This window comes from Aulonocara sp. 'chitande type north' Nkhata Bay, linkage group LG19 (genome assembly GCF_057382095.1).
Source record: "Aulonocara sp. 'chitande type north' Nkhata Bay isolate Kocher_YH1m ecotype deep benthic linkage group LG19, A_spYH_male_GT1.1, whole genome shotgun sequence".
NCBI classification, from domain to species: Eukaryota; Metazoa; Chordata; class Actinopteri; order Cichliformes; family Cichlidae; genus Aulonocara; species Aulonocara sp. 'chitande type north' Nkhata Bay.
Window position 1 is genome coordinate 6,225,459 of NC_141362.1, and position 18,333 is coordinate 6,243,791.

The 18,333-nt window shown below is 39.7% G+C and overlaps 1 protein-coding gene across 1 annotated transcript in view; it reads right to left on the reverse strand.

The window, feature by feature from the left end:
• Positions 1-7,058: 7,058 nt before the first annotated feature.
• arhgap5 (Rho GTPase activating protein 5) overlaps positions 7,059-18,333 on the reverse strand; it is a 64,197-nt gene continuing 52,922 nt past the window's right edge. The window contains exons 5-7 of the mRNA XM_086273851.1: positions 15,521-15,652; positions 11,574-11,679; positions 7,059-9,392 (exon numbers count right to left, since the gene is read on the reverse strand). Coding sequence (XP_086129977.1) covers positions 9,074-9,392; positions 11,574-11,679; positions 15,521-15,652 — 557 coding nt within the window. The 3' untranslated portion in view covers positions 7,059-9,073. The remainder of the gene's footprint in view (positions 9,393-11,573; positions 11,680-15,520; positions 15,653-18,333) is intronic.

Consider the following 18,333-nt stretch of genomic DNA (forward strand, 5'->3'; position numbering starts at 1 on the left):
TTTCAGTTTGGAAACAGAGAGGGAGTGAAAGAGAGAGAGAGAGGGGTCGCCCTGTTACCTTGGAAACTGAGATGATGTGATGGAGAGGGTGGAGCTGAGTTCTGATTGGCTGACAGGGTGTGGTGCTCCCCTTCCTGAGGGAGAAGAGAAAGGAGGGGGGAGGATGACAGCGCAAAGGCTGGGTTGTGAGAAGCAGCTGCTCTCTCTCTTTTCTTTTTTTCCTCCGATGCCAGAGGACACATAGGGAGCACAGGAAGTCCTCAACGCCCCCCACTGGACAATCCTGGAAGTGCAGAGGAAGATGAGGGAAGCCAGCACAGTACAGCACATTCCCTAACACCAAATTCTATGTTACACAGGTTTCTCACAAAGCAAAAGCTCTGTAACATAAACATGTCCCAACTTTGGGGATAAATAAAGTATAAATAAATAAATAAATTATGAAATTTAATAAGAAAAAGAAAAAGTCTCACATACATTTTTATATATTAAAAGTTATTTCAAGAAATGCATTACAATTTTAAACACATAGGGAAATAGATAGAAAGTATATTTACATGGAGTGAGAGATAAAAGGGGCTTAATGTGTGTGTGTGTGTGTATGTGTGTGTGTGTGTGTGTGTGTGTGTGTGTGTGTGTGTGTGTGTGTGTGTGTGTGTGTGTGTGTGTGTGTGTGTGTGTATTAACTAAATGCCTGGTTAATACACAGTACATTACTGCATATGCATAATAGCAGCTCAAAGCACAAGTTTGAAGAAGAGGTGTAGTTTCATTGTCTGATAATACTGCCAACATGCAGCAACAAGCTTAAATTGTGTGTATTTTGTGTGTTTCTTTAGGTTGTAGTCTTTGCATTACACTCTTTTAAACTGCATTCAAATCCTAAATGTAAGCATTTATACAACATATAAACCACTAGTAACAGTTATTGGTGGGTGATAATGTATTGAAACAGGCACCGTGTATCAATATTTTTTAAAACAAACATAAGTATTCTGGGAATACTATGGACAAGAGGGCTCATCTCATGCACCACCATCCTGAGGTAATTTTAGCTGAGGAAATTTACATTTAATTGGCTCAACCAAAAAAACAACCAACCAACCAGCTACCTCCTTTTTCAGAGCAAGCTAATGGCTCAGTCAGACGAGGGAAATGAGGACAGCAATGTCACTGCATTTACAGAAAATTGGTGGCTACATGGTGACTGAAATTTTGATCACATTCTGTCACCTATTGCAACTTGGGGGACTAAATGAGCTTGAGGATGTTGCACACTCTCCTAATCAGAGTTAGCCTTTCTGCAAACAGTTACAGTCTGATCTGGACCGACTGCAATCACTCAGAGATTGTTGAAGGTTTGCAAATAATTGCTGTGTCATTTATAAATGCAGGTGTTGATATGATGTTGCCATCAGTCTGACTAGGACCGATGACAGACTAACGCCATCTTATCACAACATTTTTTGCAGGTTCAAGTGATCCGATAAGATCCGTTTATCTTATCGGATGAAACAAAAGATTACAAAGTTTAACTTTGCGGACATAACTTGAAGCAGAAAAATTGGTTAAAAAATCGCAAAGTATATTCGCAATATATATTACTGCAATACTAAGCATATCATGCAAGAAAATCACAAAAATAATTCACCAGATAGTAACAAACACGTTGAAAAACCTCAAATAAATACATTTTTTTCAAAATCAATAGTGCAATTTTTTGTTAACTCCAGGATGGAAAGAGAGCCACTACATCTGCTGACAAATACTTTTTACCGATTGCTGTAAGGAAATCACTATACTGTGCAAAACACAGTATTTTTTTATATTTTTCTTCCAAAAAGCCAGATTTTCTTGTCAGCAGTTATCCAGGCTACTGAAGGTCTTTTAAAGTTTGTCTTTGGACACTGGCTGCTTTTTCACTCATTGTCAGTCTCGTTCTTGCACCTGACTATTTTTTAGATAATTGTTTGTTTGACAGGCATAATGTTTTTGCACCACCAGGGTGATTCCCAAAGATTAATCTGCCAAAAACGTGGCATGTCTTGTCATGGTGTACAATGTTTTGAAGAGACTGAACAAGCAGAGGACAAAAGAAGAAGTAGCCGTTCTAGAAAATGATTTACAGCAGATGAACAGGATCTGAAAGTAATCTTCTACAGAAACAGGAAACAGTGCTACTGTGTTTTACAGATGGCTGTAGCTACTTGCATCTCAGCTCCAAACCACGGGGGGTGGTTGTTTCTATTTTGGTGATTCCATCAACTAAAACTGATGGAAACATGAACACAGAAAAGCACTGTCAGAGTTTGATCCACCAAGCACTAACATCTGGGAAATTGTGTGATTTAAAATGCCCAAACAGACAACAACAGACTTTGTCTGCCGTCTTTGACACCACAGCACCATCTGCTGCCAAGAAGGTAAGTTCAGGTAGGAAACTGGAGACAAAAGGCCGCTTTACATCAGTTATTCACGGCGCATTTCATTTCTTTCAGTGGCTGCATGTGCAGTTTTTTCTCTTAATTCACCTGTTCGTTTACTGCTAGAAATCAACAAACAAACTCCTGTGTGTATGAAGAAACTTCCAAAGGGAACAATATTAACTACAAAAATCTTACATGAACTGCTCGTGTGTGTCCACTATTACTAGCCTCTGACACTTGCATTCAAAATGTTTACATTTACTTCAGATGTTGGTCAAGTGGCTGTTTCTTCTTCCTCTTCTTCGTCTTTTTTCTTGAACAGAAATTAAATGTAAAGTGCTGGAAACTTGTATCTTCGCTATGCTTACAAAAATGTATATTAAAAAAAATCATATATAGATAATTTACAGAGCCTTTAAGCTAGTTTATATATGAAGCTAATAAGCGACCCTAGCACTTGCAGAACATCCCGCGGCCACCAGAGGGCCTCCTATAGAGAGACGCGATGGGGTTGTGGGTGGATTCATGCTGACATAACGTTAAAAAAAAGATCTAAATAAGCTTAGTGGTTAATAGTATGGCAAATAAACTGCCTTATATTTAAATGTTATGCTAATCATGATTTATTAGGCATAACCAAAGTGCCTCTGAAGTAACGTTTTTTTTTTTGCCCTTATTGTAACACTAATTATTATAAGTCAGTATTAATCATATGATTAATAGCTGCAGCAAATCAAGCACTCAACATTGATGTAATGAATTAATGGAACAACTGATATAATTTTATTTTTAATGACAAAAAATAATCCAATTTCCTGTGACTTTAAACTGAGTATAAAAGAAAGAAATATGATCCATAATTTATTCGTCATGATAATTGACACACTTAAGTCAATTCATTAAGTCGTGTTCTGTTTGTCAGTAAGCATAGCTGCTGATATTTAAGGCACGATGCTGATCGTTATTGAGGTTTTACATGGTTTTTTTTTATGTGCATGTGTTTTCAGTAAGGGAAGATGCTGATGTGTAAAGGTTTATACCACCAGATGGAGCACTTTACATTCTGTTGGTGGAAGCAAGAGTTGTAACCGGTAAAACGAATTTCATTTTTGTGACCTAATAAATATCATGAGTTTTATCACTGATGTTGGAAAATTAAAAAAAAACAAAAAATGAAGAAGACCAAACAAAACAAACAAAAAAAAAAAAGGAATGATTAAAGGCATATTTAAGCACTGTAACAATTTTATATGTGCTTTCATTTTATGCTACTTTTTACTTTAACTCCATTAGATTTCAAGAAAGTTCCTTTCACTCAATTCCAAACCAGGATGTCTCATAAAAAGTTCCAACTTTGTCAAGTACAACGTTCAGATTTTGTTTGATAATCTAAGAGTAAATAAGGGTAACCCTGCAGCCTAATAAGAACATTGTTTGGAGGGACGGTTTTGGACTAATGCTTAAGAGGTTGGAGAATAATTAATTGCTTAAGTACTAGTATATATTCCTGTTAAAACATCATGTCAAGGACCTGAATTCAAAATTTCTACTGAATATACAAAAAAATATATATATCAGCAAAACATAAAGTACACAAAGCCCTCAGCCTTCAGACACACTATTATTTTTATTATTATTTGATGGTCCAGTAATGGTTAGTCGTTAGTTAAACCATTCTGATACAATTGTATTCAATTCTTTAGGCCTTTGTTTGTTTTTTTCTGAACATCTTGAGTACAGATGCCTCTTTTGTCACATCTGCTGTGTTTATGGTTTACCTGGGAACCCCAAGTTTAATGTTTAATTGCTTGTTTTACTTAAAGGGACATCACATTTACTATAGATAACCCTAATCTGACAAGTACTGTAACAAGGGAGTTCAGCTGCATTAGCTTCATTGTAGTTGACAGGTTTATTCAAAGCTTATATATTTATCTGTGAGATAGGTCAGTGTAGGTTTAGCCTAGCTTAGCTTGAAGACCGAAAGGAAAAAAAACGTTAACAAAAATACGAAAAGTATTCTACTCAAATTACACTTCAATAATTTGATTTCTATATTCCATAAGAACTTTTTTAATCAATTATTAATGATAAAAGCTCAACATTTATCACTGCCATCAGCTAATTCTTTCACTATCATTTTTTCCTACATATAAGTCATGCTGAAGCTAAGCTACAGTTTGTTATGGAATTACAGAATAAATATCTACTTTTTGTAAAAGATCTTTTTTGTAATTTAACCCACCGCTTAAATTGTGAGGAGGAATTTAGTCATTACGTTGCACCGCTGCTAATTAGCAAAAATAACAAATTTAAAACACCTTCACCAGAACACCATCACAGAATAAGAGCATGGTTGTGACCAGTCACAATGCAAATGAATACACAAACACACTTTATGAAGTACAGGGTTAATTTACTTGTACTTCATTTAAGCCGTTGTCTTATTAAAAAAAAAAAAAAAAATTTAAAAGGTGCTGGAAATGCCAGCACCGATTTCGTTTCTGCTTCGACTCCTACGATAAGAAACCTTATTAAAACACTTACATGTCACGTTTTGGTTTTTATTATAAGACTATAAAAATATACAGAAATATAAACAAAGATTGACAACTTTGGAAAAAAGAATCTTTATTTGGAAACATTATGGAGAGCAAACAAAGAAAAAAAAGATCTTTTAGAGTTTTTCCATTTCTGAAAATCATTTTTATTTACTATAATACAGCGGATGTTAAAAGTCAGTTGGTTTGTACACCGGTGTGATTGGATAAAGGCAGATCTTATTGGGGAAAAAAAAAGGTAAATTAAAAGAAGAGTCGATTGATTGATGGAAAACTACAGACGAACTTAGTCTTATATCATCTAGCAGCTGAACCCCACCCTCCCTCAGCCCTGCCCCCCAGGAAAAACACTCTCACACTCTCTCCCAGCCTCACTTATTCACTTGCTTCAATGTGCCCTTCAAAATCCTCCTCTGTCCAAAATCATAAAATCTGTAAAGTAGGGTTTGGCTTCCGCTCTGAATATTTTCTTCCTTTAGCACAGCTTTGACCTCATCGCTCACATCTCAGAAGAAAATATTTGCCCCATTATAGATGCAGGTCTCCTTCAAAGTGCCCTCTCAATCAGACCTGTGATGTGAGGTTAGACAGGTGTTTGGCTCCATTCCTTTCCCCTCAGTAAAACTTGTTTTATCTCAAGGTCATATGCGAAACCAATCATCTAAGTTGGTTCTGTTAATTGCATAATTGTCCACAATTAAAAACATGACATTTTTAATGTCTAACAGACCAGTTTTTTGAGCACCGACTAAAAAAATAACAAGACTTGCTTTACAAAGCAGTGAGCCATTATGAGGTCTGAAAAGAGTGCAACGAGGACACAGAAGGAGACGGGCGTCCAAAACAGGACAAAACTACATTATATCACTGACTCGTCTCTCAATGCTGACATTCACTGAGGGATAATGCTTGGCTGTAGCGCTGGAGAAGGCAGCAGAAAGTGCAGAGAGGAAGTTCATAAAAGTGGGTTAAATTATAAATGAAAGTACTTTTTAAAAGGTTCTTCAAAAAGGGGAAAAAAAAGAGAAAAAGTTTATTAAAGTGAATTAAAAATGATGAGGAGCACAGCAGCTGCACGCGAGCAGGACATTTTAGTGGAAGTCTCAGGTTCACCACAGTAAAACCCTTTAAAAATAGACATTTTCAGTTCAGTACCTACACCGACATTCACTCTGTGTCTGCTCGTCAAGCTCACTGACAGTTTTTGGCTGCTGCTTTTAAACCGAGGTCATTTCTGCTGCCTAAAATGTGTTTCTGTCCATCTGAATCCACGTGCTGCACCATTAGCAGGAAGTTTAACCTGCCTTGAACCTGTATCTGTCATCCTCACAGACAGCGACCACAAATAACACATCTGGCTAGCTTTTTAAACACACTCAAAACAAATATTTACATATTATTTCGTATAAATACATAAACTAATTGAGAGTACCATTAATATAGACTTTATAATTACAGAATACAGAAGCATTTTAGGGGCTGATTTAGGACACGACCTGGAAAGATGTTGTTTTTGGTGCCAATTAAATTTCCAAATAAACCAAATTAATATTCACTTACTGTTTATAAGACACAACTATATTCTATAAAAATTGAAATGACCTGCACACATATATTTCTGACTTTTGCTGGCATGTGCAGATTAAAAGTGTGGCTATTTTCTTTATTGTTTCTAACACATCAACAGTAATGGATGCATTCAGATTTAGTCCCCCCGACTACAAAAATAGTTATTTATTAAATACTGTAACTATTATGTAGTATATAGCATTATTTTATTGGCATATTTTAATTACAAAAAGTGCAATATATACCTTTAAAATGTAATTGTTCGCTTCATGAGAATTTTATTCCAAATTGTTACCAACTTGTACGTTTCAGCTCATGGAAAAGCTTAAAAATGATTATTACACAGCAGACAGGAGAACTTGGATCCAGATGGACAGAAGACCAGAAATAAGGAGTTAGATATCCTCTACGGGGCTTTATGTTCAGCACGAGAGGCTTCATTTATGTGCCTCCGTCTCCCTCAGTGTGCCGCAGACGAAGAAAGCAATGAGATTTTTATTTGTGTGTGTGTTGGACAGGTCAAAGAGGAGTTCAAAACTAACCATCTGTTATCAAACCCACTCCCATCCCCTGTGTAAACACACACGCTCACTCTCTCATTCACACTCACACACCACCCAAACCACAAAGAAATATGATTATAGCTTCTGACAGATTATAGTCCAGTACCCCGTGGTAGTTCACTAAATCAGCAACTTCTGCTGCTGATATTTTTTTTATATATTTATATATACTTATATATACTTCTTTCCTCTATTTAGGGAAAACTATATAACCAAAAATATGATATTAAGTGTTGATTTCTTGCACGGCGGAAAAAGAACAAATGCCAAAAAAAACCCCGAAAATGTTTTCTGAAACGTTCCCGTTAACCCAAAGAGATTCAGATAAAACAATGCAAATCTGAACAGGAGCTCATTTAGTTTCATTTCTTTCTTTCTTTTTTTTTAACGTTAAAGCTCTTTTTTTTTTCACTAAGTGGCAAAAACAGAGACATGCAAACTTTTGATTTCAACAAACCAACAGAAACGGGAGAATGAAAAAAAAATGGAAACGAAAAGATGTAAAGCATCCTCTAGGAAGTAAGCCCAACATGGAAGACGCCTCCTTGAACCAAACAGGTCCAGAATGCATCGCAACGTAGTGGTTTCCTTATTCATGTGCCATCGTCGAGGGGTTGCCGTCCCTTCCGATTGAGAGGCGGTGCATTAACAGTTCGAGGCTCTATGGAGACACTCAGGAACAGTTAGTGTGACGACTCGCTCACATGGAGCATCACAAATCCAAAAGTCCACATTCTCCGTTCCTTTTTCCCTTCTGGATCCCCTCCTTCCCCATGATGGGAAGGTACAAAGTGGCTGCGATACAAACCACAGGTCAGTTCACACAGATACACCATCACACACATCATCAGCATCATCACACACAAACACACAAGCTGGGTCGATATCTGACGTTACAAAAAATATTTTTGTTTTAAAAAAAATGAAAAGAATGGAAAGAAAAAAAGAGCTAAGCAAACAGACATGAAATTGGCATGTGGACTTTTGACACAAATCGTGCATGTGCTGTCCTTGACGAGGGTCAAAGTTCATGTAGCGGGAAGGGGGTTCTTTGTTTTTTTTCTCTCTTTTTTTTGTTATTTAGGATTTAAAAGTGAGAGCGCACCCATCTGCCACCTCACCGAAACTGAAAAGCTCTTCTACAAGGCTTTGACTTCATCTCGCGCCCATGAGTGTGTTTGACCTTTAGTGTCTTGTTGATCCCTCCTTCCTTCTTATGAACAAAGGTCAAACAAAAGAAGAAGAAATGTTTTCCTGTGCTGAAACCTGCAGGAAGACTGAAATCCTCACAGTCAGCATGTGTGTTAGTCAGGTAGCCGGTCAAGTCAGCTAATGAGTCCGCCAATCAGTCCGTATCAGATAATTTCACATTTGAGTTGCAGTCGCAGGGATTCAACTTCCCTTTTCTCTTATCTCGGAGCGGGGATGAGGAGGGCGGTGCTTAATAGGGACTTCTGGCCCCCAATGTGCTATTCCGTCTGGGTTAAAGGTAGGAGTGTGTCCTGGGATCCCAAGAGTCTGTGTCTGACCCTGTGGAACGATTAGTGTTGTCACTATGTGCCAAATCAAAGCGGTTCATTCGCGGTTTTCAGCTTCTGTATCATGAAGGGGGGCAGTCAGATACAAAAATTAGTTCCAAAAGGTGACGTGCGATTGTAATTCTCTAATCCAGGATTTTCCTCACAGGATGAGCAGGTCTCACAGATTAGGTTTGATCCAACAAATGGTCGATGCGCCTCTAAACCCCCAAAGCTCATTCACCTCCAAGTCGATGACAAACAGCAGCTGATGAATCCCCCAAAAATCAGCAACCAGGTTGTTTTATTTTCCATTTTTATGAGCCCGCCAGCTATTTGTAGAGCAGAGGATGACCTGCAATTGTCGGCCGTAAGCGGCTGGCAGCGCGGGCAAACAACCACCCTCCACTTCACTTCCCAGCATGCTCCTCTGGCTCTTATATGAGCGGGTCAGGGGGCAGGGTGTGCTGGATCTGCTGTGGCTGCAGGGGGGGCGGCAGCTGCAGCGGCAGCAGGGCCTCCACCATGTTGTGGCAGTGCGGGGGCGGTGTCCCTTCGCTGCTGGAGCTCTCGGCCACCTCGCCGCCGTGGAAGAAGTAGTCGCTCTGTACAATGAAGGACTCAATGACGGCCTGGTTCAGCTTGGTGGTCGACAGCGTGTCCTTGTTCTCGAAGTCGGGCCGCATGAGCGTGGGCCAGAAGCAGATGGACAGATTGTCGGCTGTCATCAGGGTTGTTTTGCTATGCTGGCTCACTCTGCGGGGAAATAAAAAGGTTCAAAGTTAAATCAACACTGGAAACAACAGCTCCAGAAAACAGGTGGTCTAAGGTGACAGCACGTAAGGAAATGAAAAATACCTTGACTTTTTATTTATTCTTTAACTGCTAAAAACATAAGAAAGCAGATAAAGGTTTGTCAGTTAAAGTGGACTCGTGATGTTCATTTCAGGCTCCATATTTTTATTCGTGGACTCTGGAGTGGCTTAGCATGATTCACAGTTCAAAATAATCCTTATTAATTAAATAGCCAACTTCCTTCCGACTGACTGCTGCTCATAAACAGAAAGTTTAAACAATAAGTGGGTGGAGCTTGTTTGAAACAGCATATAGATGACGGGAAAGAAGGAAAAGCAGAACGGTTTGTCTTAAAGTTGTCATACTCTGCTTGGTTACTGTGTGCAAACGAACCAAAAACCATGCATTGGGATTTTAGCACTCCATGATATTAACACATACCTCGCTATATTCTCTATAAAGTGGGAACAATGTGGGACTCTTATATCACATTTAAATGTATTCAGTTACTTAGTGAGGAGCTATTGCAATATTCAGTAAATTTAGTAAGACCGTTCTAACATGATTTATGCCGATTCACTGCTTTTCACTCATTTAGGGGATAGTCTGGTTCCTTTGAAGTGGGGTTACGTGAGGTACACGCTCACTGTCAGTGTGCTATCTTCAGCAAATGGCAGCAGGCGTGCGCCCAAGCTGACAGGAGCCCCGAATGGCACAGGAGCAGAGAAATGTACAGCTGTGAACAGAATCGAATGCAAAAACCCACTTTTCTGAGGGACTGTTTTTGTCAGTGGAGCTCGGTGCTTATTAAGAGAACGACTTCTTTCTTAGTGTGTTTCAAACTTTGACAGCTGCTGTTCCATTAAGCTGAAGTGTTCCTTTAAACGTCAAGATATTATTTGCTGGTTTACTAGTGCTGTGCAGCGAACGGTGCTGGAGACATGGATAAAAGCCACATTCTGTGATGGAGTGACGACATCGATCAGCATGAGGAATGTCTGCACTTATCGATGCATTCCTAGTTTAATGTCTTATTTGCAGCTTTTGCTTCATGTTGTGTGAATTTCATGTTCTTTATTTTCTCTTTTTTTAATTTTCAACCATCTGTGTCGCAGAAACTGTCAATTCATCACAACTTGTGTCCTCCCCAACTTAATTTTTGGGATTTGCATGCCGTTGCCCAGCTTCAGAGTGACTTCATTTTAGCACCTGGTAGAAAAACCGTCCCTCTTAAAGCTGCTCGGCAGTCTGTGTCTGTTCACCATCACCCTGTGTTGCAGCTACAGGCTGTAATAGTCTCTCATCTCATGTCTCGCTTAATGTTAGGTCACCTTGTCCGCCTCTTATATTAGTCATGGGTGTTGTTTAGAATTTCATTTCATGTCGGACATTTTCCCTCTTTACTTATCTCACAGGATAACACTGCTGTTTAATTCAAATGTGTTCAGGTCCTCTCATATGACTCTGACCCTTTGAAACTTGTGTTTTGGCTTCTATTTTTTTTTTAAGTCTTGCCCACAAACACCAAACCGTAAAGAAGCTCTAAAAATACAAAAATCCTCTTGCATGACGACCAATGAACCTCAAAGCTCTGAAAGAAATGTTGCTGCTGTCTCTACATTAACAGGGCTGCTTGCTCTATCAGTGAAAGCTAACAAATTAAGTAATGATCCCTGGATGTCAACTAAACTAACACAGAACCAGAGAAGAAGACAAACATTTCACTCCTGTGTTTTATCCATTAACTGTAGCGCTGCCGTTCACTAGATGTCATCTCCGACCATGTCCTGTCAGTCATGATCGATATTTGGCACAAAATCAGACTTTGCTTGATGTTTCAGAGTGATTTATACTCATTCTGTATCTGCAAACTATGTAGACATTTGCGAATAAATAATTAGCATTCAGTCGCTGCAGCAGTTACAAAGTACAGCTGTGGTCTCAACTCAAAGGAAGTTAAAATGATATCTGCAAGCGGCTCTTTTCAAGTTTAAGCGATGCGTTCACTGTCACCACAGGTATACGGCCATTTTGACTTTGAAGCCTGCAAGCATTTCACTTAAAAAAAAACATGGATAAAGAAACACACAAGAGGGAATGTACTCTGTGCACACGTGTGTGTGTGTTGCCTTTCATTTTTACCTGTTGAGGTGTGTGATGATGTATTTGAAGACCTGGTAGTTGACGGGAGGAAACTTTTTCACAATCTCCCGCAGTGCCTGCAGACGCTCCATGTAGTCCATGATTTCTAACACACACACACACACACACACACACACACACACACACACACACACACACACACACACACACACACACACACACACACAGAGAGAGAAAAGACACAGAGCGTTTTACATTTTACACACGGTCTCTCTTGGGAAAGGAAATTATACTCCATGGAAAACAAAAGGCTGAAACGCTGCCAAAAGCAGCTCCCACGCTGTGCACAAACAATACACACGCAACCACACACACAACAACACTAAACCTTGTGGGCAGAAATAAAAGTAGCCTTCCCTGTATAAGGTCTGACTGTGCACTGGTTAAGACAAAACAGATCAGCCTTTGCAGATTAGGAAAACAAACATTTGTTCTCAACTGTTCAGATTTCAGGGGGGACAAAAAAGAAACACAGCATTTGATTAAAGACCCAGTAATCATAACTGAGGCACAGAGCTGGGCAGAAACACACTGGGCAGCAGCAGTTTCCCTCCCATGTGTTCAATAATTCCTCACTGTCACCTGCTTGAACTATTATTTGTTGCAAGATGTTATGTCTCATTACCCAGACAGGTTTGATGACTAACCATAGCTGTCACAGAAGCTTATCATCAGATGCAGCAGGGACCACACAGTTATTTATTAGATCAATGTGCAATTTAAGCGATTTCAAACCACAGCCTCCTTTTTGAAAGAATTTCTTGAGCTTTCCACAGTATCGATCAATTCCTTCTTCTGATTCCGCCTCATTTTTTGACTTTCAGACTTCAGCAAAGTTGAAAAGATCAGTCACAGTAGACTGATTAGCTGCACAAGCATCTACGGATTCATTTGCTATTAGGAAATCAAATATCAGCAATTTGTCTGATACCTGATAAGTTCACGCCACAGAGCTGCCAAACTGATTCGTCTGCAAAGACATGTCATTAACAATGGCAATTCAAAGAAACAGAGACAAATTATTATTGCTATTATATAACCAAGTATAAGACCAATCAGTTGAGAACGTATGACAGTGTAGAGACTGATAAGACTGCGAGGGCTGTGCTGTATGAAGCCTGAGGGGTGTATGTTAGTGAGGCTGTAAGGCTTCCCTTGGATCACAACATGTCTTTGGAGTACGACTGTACTCATCATCAGGCATCATTACCGTAAAGTGTAAGGCAATAAGCTTATCTTCTGTTTTTCTGACAATGTGTCAGACAAAAGTGTGTATTATTATTGAGTAAATTAAACTGCAATTAAAGGGACTTGTGAAAAAATGTTTCATTAGGATGATGGTGATTTTCTAAAAACTCTTTGATAGGATGCCAAAGAGGAAGAACCTGAGAACTCTGGATACAAATGAACTTCCCTTTCTGCACAGCAGGAGGAAATGTTGATAAATCATTTGGGTAGACGGGAGGAAGAGAAAAGGGGATGACGTATAGCACAGGTCCTCAGCTGGAACACACAACTACACAGAACATCTGTATGCCTTAAACATTAGGCTTCAGGATGCCCCGCTTCTTTGCCCTTTCCCACAAAATTCCTAATTGGAAAGACACAGTGTGTTTGTTCGCCACATGATGCATATCTTTGGATTCTTGACTGCGTCGTTAAAAGAGAACAGTCTGGGAAAGTGTGACTTTAAAAACAAAAAAAAGTAATCAGATTTAGCATCAGACCCTTATTTGGTTTAGTTAAATGTTAAATTTGATCGGGGGAAAAAACAAAAAACAAAACATTACCAAGTAACAAGAAAGATCCTGCTATATTCCTAGAAGGTAATTTGTCTGTTAAATTCTTCAGTATTCCACAGCCTCTCCAGGGAAAGCATCACTTTCCTGCCGGCGAATGCTCAATGGAGCTGAAACGCTCCACTTACTTATTAAATATTTAAAGAGCAGATGTGAAATAAGAGCTTCTACCTTTGGATTGTCATAACAAGGCCGCTTCAACAAAACCCCTGCCTGTCCTATCTGGAATATTCTCCAGGATATTCCAGACATTCCAGGACCAGCAGGACGCCATTTATATTTGTAGACACAAACGTAAAGGCCAACGTGTACCAATGCACAGATTTATTCATCCTGCACGCCATCAATCATCCTAACGAGGAGCCAACGGGAGCCTTTGACCCTCTAATGGCTGGAAGAGGTTAAAGGTCGTTAAATGAATGCAGTCACAGCTCGACACAGTACACCACGGGACCGATATAACGACCGACTCCAGCTTTTATTAAATATATATCAGCCTGACAGCATCTCACAATGTATTTGGTTCAATAAGGCGATAAAGCTCAGTGTGCACATGTGTTTAGGCGAAGCTTTGATGATCCCCATCGGGAAAAGACCCTGCTGCTGCTACAGGAAGCTATTGTCGTTGTTATTGTTGTTTCACGGAATGAAAATAAATAAAAGGATTATTAAAAATATGCTGAACAGAAAAGGCAGAAAGCCAAAATCAACTTTAGAACTGACTAGAAAAACTAACACAGTTTCCATTACATGAGAAATTAGTGCAGCAGTTTGAAGCTGATCCAGGCAAAACTGCAAAGGCTAAGTGCTTATTTACAGGTATATGTATTGTATGCCATTGTTTATGTTCACAGTCTCTTTTTTCCTTCTCTGATTACAATGTTTGAAACTTTTCCATGTGTCTTGATTCACTCTGTTATCACATCTATTCAACATGACCTGAAACCAGCAACAACAAAAGCCTGATTCAGGCTCCAGGATAAGTACACTGGTGTCAAACCTGCTCGACAAGTTGGTTACCCTCCTGATGGAAACGTACTGTCGTGTTTAACTGCTCCAAGTTTAAAGAAACAGACAGGAAAGAGGCACCTCAAACTAGACCTTAGTCACGTAAGGAGCAAAAAGATAGAAAGAGAAAGTCAGAGAAGAAGAGCTGATTTAAATGATTCCTTTACCAACTATCAGTTATTTTCCTGGTCATTAATTTGTATATAAATTCTGAAGTTTCCCATGAGAGATGCTGACCAGAAGCCCTGGTTCCTGCTCTATACGAGTCATTTTCTAGAGAAGAAAAACCAGCACCACCCTCCAGATTTCTTCTTCTGTCAGTCTATGAGACTTTTTACAGTTCTCCTTGTGTTTAATTTTGGCTCGCTAATCTGCTGGAGTCAGCCTGATGGTTTCAGCATTATAGACACACAAGCGACACACACACACATACGCAGGATGTCTGACAGCATCCTAGGCCTGAAAAAGCCTCTTAAAAGTGAATGATGTGACTCAAAGCTCTGAGCATGTGGAAACAACTAAACTTCTGCAGCATTAAGGCCAGCTGCTACAGCAGACAAGAGGTTAAAAGTAGAGCCTGACTGATTGGACTGAGGACTGTTAAGGCCGATACTGATATTTGGCAATTTAATTCTGCAGGCCTCTGGTGGGAAAACTATGCAACATCAACACTCATTACATGGTTAAAGGGTGTTTCTCCAGTCTCCTCTTAACTTCTTCATTTTTTAGCTGCATGCATGTGCCTTTATCGTGGTACGACTTTATGTTATTCGCAATAGCACAATAACTCAAAAGTTTGAAGCAATGCTGATCAAACTTTTTAGGGGTGTAGGTATAGTGCTTCTTGTTTATTTTGAAGCTATGGTGTCATTTTACTCTAATGTATCACATTTGAGTTGTAAGCGGGTAAAGGAATATTCCAGCATGCTGCCGCCCAGTGAACCTAACCCTCCATTCACTGTTTTGACTCTGTTTAACATAATTACATCATTTCCTACGTGTTTAACAATTCCTTTAACTTAAAAGTTGCACCAAGTTTTTAATGTGTCTGTCTGGGTGTTTTTGCTATCAGGGCTTACAAAATTGCAGTTCATGACTCGGGTGTGTGTTCATTCTTACTTGCGGCCTCCACCAGCTCTGGGTGCAGGCTGTAGGGGATCAGCGGATCGGGCAGGTCAGCAAAGAAAGCCTTCAGCGCTCCAGCAACGGCATTCACCGCCACATCCATCGCCACAAAGTCAATACTGTGATCTACAGGGAGAGGGAGGGAGAGAGAGAAAAGAGGCTCAACAGCAGATTCGCAAGGTCACTCTGTTTCTGAAGCTTGTTCTGTAGCATTCGTTTCATCCTCTGCATCACAAACAGGAAAACAGCAAAACAACTCCACCCACACGCAGCTTCTGGTTAATACGTTCAAACTCACTGTCCTCTAAAGTCTCCCTTTAGGACCTCACAAACAGTTAAAGCACTCTCCTTAAACCCTTTGTCACTGTGCTCAGCACATTTGTTCTTTTCCTTGCTGTTGTAGCATCAAATTACATTTTTCTGCACAGAAAACTTCCAACACAGTTCTCCAGCCCTGTTCTTAAAAAGTATAAATCACATCCTTCCCATTTGATCTTTTCTACACAATAAAGGGAAACAGCAAAGCACCCCCATATACAATGCAATGTCATTTAAATATGCATGTCTGAATATCTTATTATAATATTCTGATCTAGTTCCCTCGAGTGTAATGTCATTCAAATTTATTCACGTGTAGCATAACTTGTTGTTTTTCTGGAAGGGAAACTGTTCATGATTACGAGCAAAAACAACAACAGTATCTGGCATCACTGGAGTAAAAATCCATTATAACCTATTAGAATATTGTAATTTAAAAAGTGGTAGAGGGACTGCATGGTAGCGTCTGTATGGAATGTATAGTAGCGACCGACTGATTGCTGAGGTAAGACTGTGGTTAGATAACCTGTATTTATCACCCTGTCATTTGTCAGTCAATGTCATTACTTTATTTTTTTAAGTGGAACTGGTTGTTGATTCAATCGCCTGAGATTAGTTGACCTTAGTACTAGGGCTACACGATTTCGCATAAAATGAGAATCACGATTTTTTGGCTTAGAATTGAGATCACGATTCTCTCACGATTTTCTTTTCCAGTATAAATATTTATTGCGCTTATTAACTGCACATCAACTTCGTAACAGTTGAGACTGAACATAAAAACAATAAATAAACATAAAACAACAAATGTCTCACGTTTTGTTGTTGCCGCAAAATGTTGTACTGCTTGAAATTCCGTCTCCACCGTTGCTCGACACTGCGTGTATAGAACAGGTAGTGCAACAATAGAAAAATAGTTGCGGGACGGCACTGTGTAGCGTTTGTCTAGGGTGTTGATCATTTTCCTAAATCCCTCGTTTTGCACAGTGTTGCTGGGAGCCATATCTTTGGTCAGGTGATAAGTGATAGCCTCCGTAATTTCTTTGTGCCTGCGGGAGTTCGACGGGTATAGGGAAGCGCTGTATAAGGTTCCCGTTATTGATGTTTGGGTGGTTGACCGGGACGGATTTTCTCCTGTCACTTTCTCGTCATCCCTGACGTGCTCTCCGTTGTTTTTCCCCTGCTAATGTTAGCATCACACGGCACAGCTTCTGTATCACGTGGTATAAGGCTCCGCCCTTGTCGTTTGTTGAGCAGGAAGAGTGAGCGCTTGTTTTCATGCAGATTACATCCTGGATCAAAATGCCGGGACGTCGTCGTCTTTTTTTTTTCTTTTCTTTTTTTAAATCGTTGTCATTTGGAAATGAGATCGCACATAAGTATGAATCGAGATCGCGATTTTCTAACGATTAATCGTGCAGCCCTACTTAGTACCCATCTGCCAGACGTTGCTAATGGATACTTCACCTGTCATCATTGCAAGCTGCTCAAGATCAATCCCACAGTCTCGGGTCAGCACAACATTACCAGTGTACATATATGAACCTGAAAAGGTGTATTGGTGTTTTTGCTTTAACAAAAGACTATTCGTGCAATAACATTTTAGTAAGTCACTTCAAATACAAATTATATGTAGCATACTTCTGCACTGCAAAGCATGAAAATAAATATGTAACATGTTATGTGACAAATGGGTAGAAGACATTGAGAGGCATTTATTTGAGTATTTCAGAGGAGCTGGCTATGGTTCATGTTTCGGCGTCTGTTAAAGAACGCTAAAAAACAAAATGTGCTAGCAGCTTGTTATTAGTTAACCAAAGTATCCTTCCTTTGAACACTCAGCTTTTAAGCTCAGCGCTTAGCAATGACACAAACTCGATACGAACTGCTTTTCTGGACTAGATGACCATCGTTTGAAATGGAGGGAGGTCATCTGGACATCTATGGCTACATATTCAATGGTTAGGGGGAACAGATGGCAAAATTACATCCCAGAGACACTTGCAGCCACACAGATGTATAAGCCTGTTATATGCATGTTAAGCCTGAGTGTGGAGCAGATTTGTGGATCCGGGACCAATAACCTGCACTCGTGTCCTCACATACGAGTCAAACAGGATTTAGCTGGGTCAATGTTTCAGTTTGAAAGGATATTAAAGAGCCTGTCAGTTGTGGTGATGCAGCAGTGAGGCCCACAGCTCAGTTTTTGTGTCTGAGCAGGAGAACAGAGCTCCTCTCTGATCACAGCTAACAGAGGTTATCATGAGTGTGTCTGGAGGCACAGAGGGCCGAGTGTTTCTCTGATGGAGCAGCGGGACTGGAACAGAATACACAGCCAGCTCATGAAAGCTTTTTCTTGCTCTATTATTTCTGATGAGGGAGAATGGATGCTTCAGCTCCATCACGTTTTACTTTCTGTTTCATTCACAAATCAGAGGAGAAAAAAAAGTGGGTTGGGTCCAAATCGATCAGCTTTCTCATTAACCCAG